An 11,028-nucleotide genomic window follows, 5' to 3' on the forward strand; every position below is an offset into this window, starting at 1 on the left:
GATGAGATGTTTTGAATAGTAATGAATGAAATATTATTATAATATTAATTTTTAATATTAATTTTGTTTTAAAATTTGAAAAAATTGAATTGTTTATTATATTTTATATGGAGATTTGAAAAGTTATAATGATGAGTTGAGATGAAATAGTTTAGATTTTGTTAAACAAACGGGAATTTATAAGCATGTACAAATTTTTTACCTTTAAAATGCGCAGCATACAAGTATGATTAGCGAAATTGAATTATGGGGTATGAAAATAAATCTTGGTTATTTTGTTGGTAGTACCGTCTAAAACTTACAAGAAGAGTTGTAAAACTTATTACAACTATCGTGTAAGAGGAGTTACAATATTTGGTCTTAGATGAGCGGTAGATTTGTGTAGCGTTGCAACCAAAATCAACACATCTATGGAAAATCAAACAATACCCCAACCAAAATCTAAAAATATACCCAAATCGAAAAAATAAAACCAGCAAAATCAGTGGATCTACCGAAATCCAAACCAAAATCGACGAAGAAAGGGAGGGAAGCCTGGTGAAAAATAAGGAGGCTGGCCAGGGAGGAGGGAAGCGGCAGAGAATGGAAGAAGAAAATATTAAGAAAGAAGTAATGAGCAAAATTGAGAACAATTTAGTCTAAAAATGTCCCTTTTTTGTGACCTCTTTTTTCTCAGGCGAGTCAAGGACATAAGTCCCAAAATCTAAGTTTGAGAATATTTCTTAGGGTTAGTTTGCTTTTACAAACCTATCTCAATTCATTTAATTTCATCTAATCGTTATAATTTTCTTTAAATTTCAAAATAAAATACAGTTAATAATTTAACTTTTTTAAATTACAAAATAAATATAATATTAAAAAATTATATTCTAATAATATTTTTTTTAATTTTAACTTTTATCTCATCTTATTTATAATTTTACGTAACAAAATCAGGCCTAGAGGAAGATTTTTCTAATTTTATAGGTTTTTCTTTCGCCGGTCTTCATGTGAAGGAGAGTGATGGGGATGGCATGCAATTGGTCAAAGTAGTTGTGTGATAGAGGGAAACTTGGCGTGATAGACGGGGAAGTTATGTCATCCCAGACGACCGATGACTTTTAAAGCACAGAACACAAGCAAGATTTTTAATGATGTTCTATTTTCTGTGGACAACACAAACCATGATTTAATATATCAAATAGAACGAACAGCACTTTTAAGAGAAAAGAAAAGAAGAGTCTTCTCTCGGTTGCTCTCTGGAGAACGAGGTGAAGTTTAGAGTAGGTTTTGGTGTGAAGTTTTAGGCTGTAGTTAGTGTGAGCAATTATGGAGGATATTCAAGAGAGATGGAGTCAATTAAAGTTGACAGAGAGTGAGTCTTCGGTGCTGGAAATGGATGATGAGGGTGTGTCTGAGATGAAGGAGACAGGTGATAGAAGTCTGGTGGGGAAGGTGTTCACTGATCGTACGGTGAATAAGGAGGTTCTTGAATCCACGATGGCTAAGGTGTGGAGGATCAGTAAACAGGCTGTTTTTCATGAATGTGGGTCAAATGTCTTCACTGTGACATTTGCTACACAGGCAGATAAGGAGAAGGTCTTGATGGGAAAACCATGGTTGTTTGACAATGGTTTGTTTGCTCTTAAGCTGTTTGATGTGTTGAAGCAACCAAAACTGATAAGCTTTGATAATGAAGAATTCTGGGTGCAACTTCATAACCTGCCCTTTGCATTCATGAATAGAGTGTATGGGGAGAAGATAGGGAGGACAATTGGGAGAGTTCTGGAAGTTGATGTCCCGAGTGATGGGATAGGGTGGGGAAGATTCCTGAGAATAAGGATTGAGTTGAATTTATACCAACCTCTAGCAAGAGGGAGGATGATTAGTGTGCATGGAGAACAGGTGTGGATCCCGATCAAGTATGAAAAATTGCCTAAGGTTTGTTTTATGTGTGGTTTCTTAGTTCATGCAGGTGGAGGGTGCAGATCTCAAAGTGAATCATTGTCTCAGCATGCTGGAAAGATACAGCAGTTTGGTTCATGGCTTCGTGCCTCTCCTTCCTTTATTAAAAGAAGCTATTCCAGTGGGAGGTCCAGTAATGGTGCTGGCGAGAGGTGGAAGGAAGGTCCAGTGGAAGGTGGAGGATCTGACTCTGATTCGGCTAACCATGCAGGCGAAAATCAAGGATCTCATCCAAATTCAAATTCAAATTTGGATAAGGATGAGAGTGTGGAGTTTGTTGCTTGTTCATATCATCAAGATATGGATAAGAGGGATGTTATAACGGAAAAGAGGGAGGGATCTATAGAAAGGAAGGGGAAGGAGTGTTCAAACTTGCAGAATTTGATAAGGCAGGAAGAGACAGTTAGGGAATCAGTTAACCAGAATCTAGTGGGTCACGTGGAGGATAAACATAGGAAGGGAGAGTTGGGCTTGAGTATGGGCCTGGGTCTGGATGCTGGCCCAATTATGGAGGACCAATGCTTTAATGCATTGGCTAAGGAGAGTCCAAATCTAATGGGCATGACTAATAGTGTGATCCAGCCGGGGTTAAGTGCTGAAGTAACAAGTCAGTCCAGTGATAGAAGGACTATGATCACTAGAGGAAGGTGGAAAAAACGTGCCAGGGGGAAAGCTATGGACAGAAATTTTTTAAGCTCAGACATGATGCTGAAAAGAGGGTTAGTTGATGAAGAGGATGGTGGTGGGGAAGAAGCAAGTAGGAAAAGAATAAAAGTTAACAAGGAAGGTGCTTTCCTTGATGCAAAATTGAACTTGGTGGCGGCTGCTGAGCAGCGCCACCAAGAGCAATGAAAATCTTGAGTTGGAACTGCAGGGGGCTTGGTAACCCCCGTGCAGTTCATGACCTTCACAATCTTGTGAAGGATAAGGGACCAGACTTGGTTTTCTTGATGGAAACCAAGTTAGAAGCATATAGATGGGTTTTTCTTAAGAGGAAATTGAATTATGAGGGATGTTTTGTAGTTAATCCGGTGGGAAGAAGTGGAGGTTTGGCTCTACTATGGAAGATGGAAACTAATGTGATCATTCATTCATATTCTAGATTTCACATTAATGCAGTAATCAAAGCTGAAAAGGAGGATATGGGGTGGCAGTTTACTGGATTCTATGGACATCCAGAGGTGAGTAAGAGACAAATGTCATGGGATATTTTACTGTCATTAAAGCCTTCTAATCCTATGGCTTGGTTTGTTTGTGGGGACTTCAATGAAATCTTGGCTCAAGATGAGAAGAGAGGAGGGAACCTGCGATGTGAATCTCAAATGAATAAATTTAGACATGTGGTAGATATGGGGGGTTTGTTTGACTTGGGATGGTCGAATTCCAAGTTTACATGGTGCAATAGACACACGGATGATACTTTCACTATAGAGAGACTGGATAGAGGCTTAGCCAACAGTGAATGGTTGGGGTATTTCAACTCAACCAGAGTGGAAACTCTGGTGGCCAGAAGCTCGGATCATAGGCCTTTACTCTTTTCAACTCAAGACCTACATGCACAGAGGGGAGGCTGTTATAAGGCTTTCAAGTATGAAGTGGTTTGGGGTCAAGAGGAAGAATGTAAAGAGCTTATAAGCAAGGAATGGCTGCAGGGAAGTTTAAATGTTGATCCTATAAAAGAAGTCCAACAATCTTTAAAAAACTGTAGAGTATCCTTATCAAGATGGAAGAAATCTCATTTTTCAGACTTGGAAAAGGAGATTAGTCAGAAATCTGCTTTACTAAAACAGTTGCAGGATGATGAAAACCAGTATAATGAGGAGGAGATTGTGAGGCTACAAAATGAAGTGGGGATTTTACTGCAGAAAGAGGATCTTAAATGGAGGCAAAGAGCAAAAAGGCATTGGTATCAAGGGGGGGACAGAAATACAAGGTTCTTTCATGCATGTGCAACACAAAGAATGAAGAAGAACTTTATAAAACATATCAGAGATGCAGAGGGTATTCTGAGAAGTGATGAGTCTGCTATTTCTAGTGCTTTCAAGGATCATTTTCAGAAGATTTTTTCAACCTCGAATCCAAGGGAAGAAGATATTGATGCCTGTTTGCAAAGTGTGGACTCTAAAGTGACAAGATCAATGAATGAAGATCTTGTGGCTCCTTTTCAGCAAGAGGAGGTACTGGAAGCACTTCAACAGATGGGGCCTTTCAAATCTCCTGGACCAGATGGGTTTGGAGCAGACTTCTACCAACATCACTGGGCAGTAGTGGGCCCAAAAGTATGTAAGGCAGTCCTAAATGTACTAAATGGGGGTGATATGCCAAGTGAGTTGAATCTTACAAATATTGTGCTTATTCCTAAAGTAGATATTCCTCTTTCTGTTAATGAGTTTAGACCAATTTCTTTATGCAATGTTTTGTATAAACTCATAGCAAAAGTTCTAGCAAATAGGCTTAAGCTTGTATTACCTTTCATAATTTCGAGGCTGCAAAGTGCTTTTGTTCCAGGTAGATCTATTATGGACAATGTGATGGTGGCCAATGAGATCCTTCATACTATGAAAGCAAGACAAAGAGGTCGAGATGGAAGCATGGCTCTAAAGCTGGATATGTCAAAGGCATATGATAGAATAGAGTGGACTTTCCTAAGGTCCATCTTGAAGAAGCTGGGTTTCTGTGATAAATGGAACCATTTGATTTTGCAGTGTGTAGAATCGGTTAGATATTCAGTGGTGGTGAATGGAAAGGTAGGTGACTCTTTAATGCCCACTCGAGGTCTAAGGCAAGGTGACCCTTTGTCACCTTACTTGTTTATCATCTGTGCTGAGGGACTGAGCTCCATGTTGAGTGATGCTGCTGCAAATGGGAAGATAAGAGGGGTTGCTGCTATAAGAGGTGGGACCAGAATTAATCACCTCCTCTTTGCTGATGATTGTGTGATCTTTAGCAAGGCAAGTAAAGAGGAGTGGTTGATCATACAAGATCTATTGCTGTTGTATGAAGTTTCCTCAGGCCAAAAGCTGAATAGACAGAAGACTGCAATTTTGTTTAGTTCCAACACCAGTGAGATTATAAAAAGGGAAGTGGCAGCCGTGGCTGGTGATATTATTTGTGGTGACTATGGTAAATATCTTGGTCTTCCAACTATGATTGGAAGATCAAAGTATGAAACTTTCAGAAATATAAAAGAAAGAGTGTGGAGAAGGATTAGAAGCTGGAAAAATTCTTTTCTGTCCAGTGCTGGTAGAGAGGTGTTAATTAAGGCAGTTTTACAGTCCATTCCTACTTACACAATGAATGTATTTAGATTCCCAAGGAAGCTGTGTAATGAGATCAATTCTATTATTGCAAGCTTCTGGTGGAGTGGCAACAAAGATAGGAAGGGTATTCATTGGAAGAGGTGGGATAAAATGGGTGAAAATAAGAAAGATGGGGGGATGGGGTTTAGAGATATTGATGGTTTTAATAAGGCCATGTTAGCAAAACAAGGGTGGATGTTACAAACAAAGTGTGATTCTTTGGTTGCAAAGATTTTTAAGGAAAAGTATTTCCGGAATTGTAAGTTTATTGATGCAAAGATTGGTTATAAGCCCTCTTTTATATGGAGGAGTTTGTTAGCTGCACAAGATTTGGTGAAAGCAGGTATGGTCTGGAGAGTGGGTAATGGGAAGAGCATCTCAATTTGGAAGGATAAGTGGCTACAAAATGGCTTAGATTTTAAAGTGAGATCACCTATTAATACTCTATCTGCAGACTCGAAGGTAAGCTCTCTTATCTTTGAGGATTTTCATTGCTGGAATGAGAGATTGGTAGGGGATGTGTTCAGTTGGGAGGAGGCAGCTCAGATTTGCAGTATACCATTAAGTTGGCAGGGGAGGGAGGATGAAATGATGTGGGGCTTTACCAAGGATGGTAGGTTTTCTGTGAGAAGTGCCTATCATTTAGGCAATGCCTTGGGAAAATCTATGGTTGGGGAATGTTCTAACAAAGAAATTCAGAAGCAAATTTGGGAAGGGGTTTGGAGATTAAATGTACCTAATCCTACAAAGCAGTTTGTGTGGAAGGCTCTGAAGGGCATCTTACCAACAAAGCAGAGTCTAGTGCAGAGAAAAATAATTGAAGATGCTACATGCCCGATCTGTCAAAGGGGTGAAGAAACAATAAGCCATGTCCTATGGTCATGCCCAGCTGCAAGTGATGTATGGGCAGAGAATGGGAGTGGCCTTCAGAAATGGCCTAGTGAAGAAAAAGACTTTTATGTGCTATGGTCTGAAATGCAAACCAGATTGCAGAAGAGTAAATTAGAGGAGGTTTCTATGATATTGAGAGGACTATGGACAAGGAGAAACATGATGCTTTTTGAAGGTAAGTTTGACAGTCCACGAAAAGTACTAAATGCCTCAATGACTAGTCTTCAAAGTTTTCATGAAGCTCGTGCTGCACTAAACACTCTGAAGGGGACTCAAGGTCAGTTAAGAAAGAATATTAAATGGAAGCCACCAGATGAGGGTGTTTCTAAGGTAAACTTTGATGCGGCTATTGACAAGAACAATTTTAAATTGGGCTTGGGTATAGTGGCAAGGAATCATGTGGGGGAGGTTCTGTTTACTTTCTGTGCTGCCAAACAGTTTAGTGGAAACTCTGATCTGGCTGAAGCAGCTGCTCTTTGGAGAGCTATGGAGCTTGTTTTAGAGCTTGGTGTCAGTTTGGTGGTATTTGAGGGAGATGCTGCCAGAGTACTAAGAGGAGTAACAGGGGTAAGGGGCAACTATGCATGGATGGAACAGCAGTATGCCAACATTCGGGGAAGGCTTTTAATGAGGCCAGATTGGTCTGTGAGTTTCATTCATAGAGAGGGCAACTGTGTTGCCCACGCACTAGCCAAGAGAGGTCTGAGTATGGAAGGGGAGTGGTGCTGGATTGAGGATGGACCTTCAGAAATCACTAGTATGATTACTAGAGAAATGTCTTATAGCAATCGGGGGAGTTAAGTGAATGAATGTCTTTTGAGAGTTTAAGTGAGTGTTGCTATTTTTGTAAAACTTTTTATGAATGAATGGAAAGTATTGATGATTGTTTCAAAAAAAAAAAATATATCAAATAGAACATCATGACCAATACAATCATTCAAGACTTTTTGAGCCATTCATGTTTTGATATATATGGTCAGTTCAGTTCTAATTTTTAGCTTTAGATCAACATTCAACATCATTCAAGTTGATATATACGCTCGAGTTTTTTAACCATTCAACATCATGAACATATATGAAACGATTCAGTTCTTATTAGCTTCAAAACGTTCTAGATTACATTTAATGTGGTCTCAACTGTGGTCTCTCTGAATATCTTCTATCTATGCTTATCCAAATTGAACGCTCAGTTCAAAGACTTGACTCTTTTTAACGGTGATTGTTTGGTGCTAAGACATTTAAGACGATGGTTGGGGAATAAGAAGATACGATAATTTTGTAAATGGTAATAAAATAATTTATGAACAGTAGTGAAATAGTTTGATTTAATATTTTTTAGATTTTAAGAAATAAGAAAGAAAAATTTGAAAAAGAAAATATTATAAGTTCAAATAATATTATAATATAATTTTTTAATATTATTTTTGTTTTAATATTTGAAAAAAATCATGAATTATTTTTTGTTTGTAAGTTTAAAAAAGTTGCAATGATTAATTTGAAAGTATTTGTACTGTAATGATATTTGGAAAGGAAATGAGATGATATGAAATTAATGAGTTGGGATGGGATGAAATAAGAATTGTTCCCAATCATCCCCTAACTCTATAAAAGAGATCTAGATTCTAGACAGTGTTGGCAACTGCTAGTTTGGCTACTAGATTATTCTGATAATATTTCATTACTATTTATTATTTTATCGTTACTTTTCAATTACTTTTTATTACTTTTTAATTCCGGATTATTAAATTTTTTTTTTTTAGTAAATCTGACCTAAAATTCATCTTTTTCTTTAAATATTTATTAATTTTATGTTTTTTTCTCAACCTTTTACTTCTCATTCCCTACTCTATTAAAATGATATTTTTTTTATTATTATTTTCTCTCACTTTCCTTTACAAAACTACACACTTTTTATTTTATATTTTTTCCTTCTTTTTGAACCATTACTCTCTACCGTATGTTTTAAACCAAAATTTAAATTTTTTGCATGTACGATAATATGTTCAAAATTATTACATTTTTAAGAATAATAGAACTTTTTTCAAAATCGCACTTTTCAACAATAATATTTTGTAACAATTAAATTTGAAATTAAAAAAAAAAAACTAGAATTATATAATTATTTGAGAATTGAAATCGTACCTAACCATGTGGAAATGTGTGTTAGTTAATAAAAATTAGTTAAATGTTTAGTAAAACTAATTATATAATTCTCAAAGGACCACCCCCCCTTCCCTTCTTCTCCTCTCCCTCCCTCTTTCTTCAAGTTATGCTCCTTCACCTTCAAGTTAAGAACTTTTGAACGGGAACATGCAATTCTCTCTGCCTCATGATCTCCTCCTCACCTTATTTCTCTTTTCTAGCATTTTCTCTGCAAGTCAAGCATGCAACCAAAAAGACCGCAACTATCTCTTGTCCCTACCCTTTAATACTTCTTCCCCTTCGTTAAATTGGTCTGCCAGTACTGATTGTTGCAATTGGGAAGGTATTTCTTGTGATCATAGAAGTCGGGTCACTCATATTTGGTTACCCTCTAAAGGCCTCAGAGGGAGTGTACCTCCCTATATTGGAAACCTCACAAGTCTCTCCCACAATGCACTTTCAGGTTTTCTCCCGGTGAGATTCTTTTCCTCCTTCAATCAACTCAGGGTCCTTGATTTGAGCAACAACCATCTAGCTGGAGATATATCATTATCATTTTCCTCTAATGACTCATCTAACGGTTGGCCTTCCTCAATTCGATTAGTTGACATCTCCAACAACGACTTCAATGGGATCATCCAATATCGGTTCCTCCAACGTGCACAGAATTTGAACAAGCTCAATGTAAGCCACAATAGTTTCACAGGCTCTATTCCTAACTACCTCTGTATGCATTCTCCCTTTGTCAGGCTCCTTGATTTCTCTTTTAATTATCATAGTGGCCAAATTCCTGACGGACTAGGGGGATGTAGCAAACTAGAGATTTTCCGGGCAGGTTTCAACTCGCTCTCAGGACTAATTCCACATTATCTATACAGTGCGACAAGGTTAGAAGAAATCTCGTTACCTTCCAATAATCTTTTAGGACCCATTAGCAATGACATTGTGAACCTTACCAAACTCACCAGTCTTGAGTTATATGACAATGAATTGAGCGGCAAGCTCCCTGAGGATATTGGAAAGCTTAACAGGTTAAAGCATCTACTCCTTGATAGCAACCACCTGACAGGTTCCCTGCCTCCATCTTTCATGAATTGCACAAAGCTAATGACTCTGAACTTAGGGCTCAATTTCTTTGAAGGAGATATTTCCACCCTTAATTTCTCCCGTCTTCATCAACTTGCTACACTTGACTTGTGGAAAAATAAATTCACTGGTAGCTTTCCAGTAAGCCTTTCCTCATGCAAGTCTCTGAGAGCAATTCGAATCGCCAAAAATCAACTAGAGGGACAAATCCCACTTGAGGTGGTTCAATTAAAATTCTTGTCTTTCCTTTCACTTAGCTACAATAGGCTAACCAATGTCACAGGAGCAATCAACATTCTGATGCGTTGCAAGAGTCTTAGTGTACTCCTCCTTACAAAAAATTTTTTGCACGAGGCCCTGCTAGCAGAGGACAGCATAGTTGATCCTGACGGATTTCGGAATCTCCAATACTTGGGTCTCGCTCATTGTCAACTCACAGGTCAATTGCCAATCTGGTTATCAAAGCTTAAGAAGCTAGAGATCTTGGGTCTAAGTTTCAATCGTATCACAGGTTCAATTCCTGGATGGTTGTCGACTCTACCAAGGCTCTCTCGTATAAACTTGTCTCATAACTTGATTTTGGGTGAATTCCCTAAAGAGCTTTGTGCATTGCCAGCATTGGTATCAAAACAAGCTCTAATGGACAATAGTTCTTTGATTTTTTCAATCTTTGCAACACGAAATGGTTCCCTTTTGGAGTTCAATTCCCTATCCAACATGGGACCAAAAATATCCCTTGAAAACAACAGCCTTAGTGGTAGCATCCCCCTTGAGATTGGTCATTTGAAGCAACTTATTGGTCTGAATCTTAGCCATAACCACTTCTCAGGCAACATTCCAGACCAAATATCTGAGCTTACAAACTTGGAAAGATTGGACCTCTCTGCAAATCAGCTGTCTGGCAAAATACCAAAATCATTCATTAGTCTGCATTTCTTGCATGAGTTCAGCGTTGCAAACAATAATCTCTGCGGAGCAATACCGTCAGGAACTCAGCTTCAGAGCTTTGATGTCTCTGCATATGAGGGTAATCCTGGACTTTGTGGCGCCCCCCTTCCAAACGAGTGTGGCCATATTCTTCATAGCAACAAAGACATTCAAGATGAGGAAGATGGACCTGCAATTAGATGGAGTCATATTAGTACTATTCTTGGCCTCATTACAGGATTTTGGGGAGTCATTGGTCCTTTGATTTTAAGCCATAATTGGAGAGTTGTGTATTTTGAGTTTCTGGAAAAAGTGAAAAATAGACTTTGTGTAATGCTTAGGAATGTGCTTGGCTAGATTTCATCGAAAGACATCAATGCATGATCTTCTTTCTTGTATTTGTAAATTAATCTCAACTATCAGTTTGGTTTCTCAAGTTTCCCTTTTGGTCGATTTAGTTCTAATACTTTCACCATACCTAGTCACTGGTGGACTGCCAATAGAAATAATATCACTTTGAGACCCCTCCATACCACAGTAACTATCTCTATTGAAACTACTTTGTTTGAATCAAATTGTGGTTTCCCTAATCAACTCAGTGCCCTAAGGAGACCACTCTGATGGCCATCTCCAATTTGGACATACATTATCATTTCAAGTGAATTTTCAAAGGAACATTGTGCATTGCCAACACTAGTATCAGAACAGGATGTAGGAGATAATAGCTCTTTTCTTTTAC

General features: G+C 38.1%; 1 protein-coding gene across 1 annotated transcript; it reads left to right on the forward strand.

Moving 5' to 3' along the window:
* The first annotated feature begins 8,429 nt into the window (after positions 1-8,429).
* On the forward strand, positions 8,430-10,646 carry LOC122292909 (tyrosine-sulfated glycopeptide receptor 1-like). Its single transcript, XM_043101470.1, has one exon. It carries the CDS (start codon positions 8,445-8,447, stop codon positions 10,644-10,646), a length of 2,202 nt encoding a protein of 733 aa, XP_042957404.1. The 5' UTR covers positions 8,430-8,444.
* Positions 10,647-11,028: the final 382 nt, after the last annotated feature.

The sequence above is a fragment of the Carya illinoinensis genome, chromosome 13, assembly GCF_018687715.1.
Source record: "Carya illinoinensis cultivar Pawnee chromosome 13, C.illinoinensisPawnee_v1, whole genome shotgun sequence".
Classification (NCBI taxonomy): Eukaryota; Viridiplantae; Streptophyta; class Magnoliopsida; order Fagales; family Juglandaceae; genus Carya; species Carya illinoinensis.

What these genes read in the sequence shown, in the direction of transcription:
- LOC122292909 (XM_043101470.1), top strand. Translation starts at nt 8,445, where the DNA reads ATGCAATTCTCTCTGCCTCATGATCTCCTCCTCACCTTATTTCTCTTT.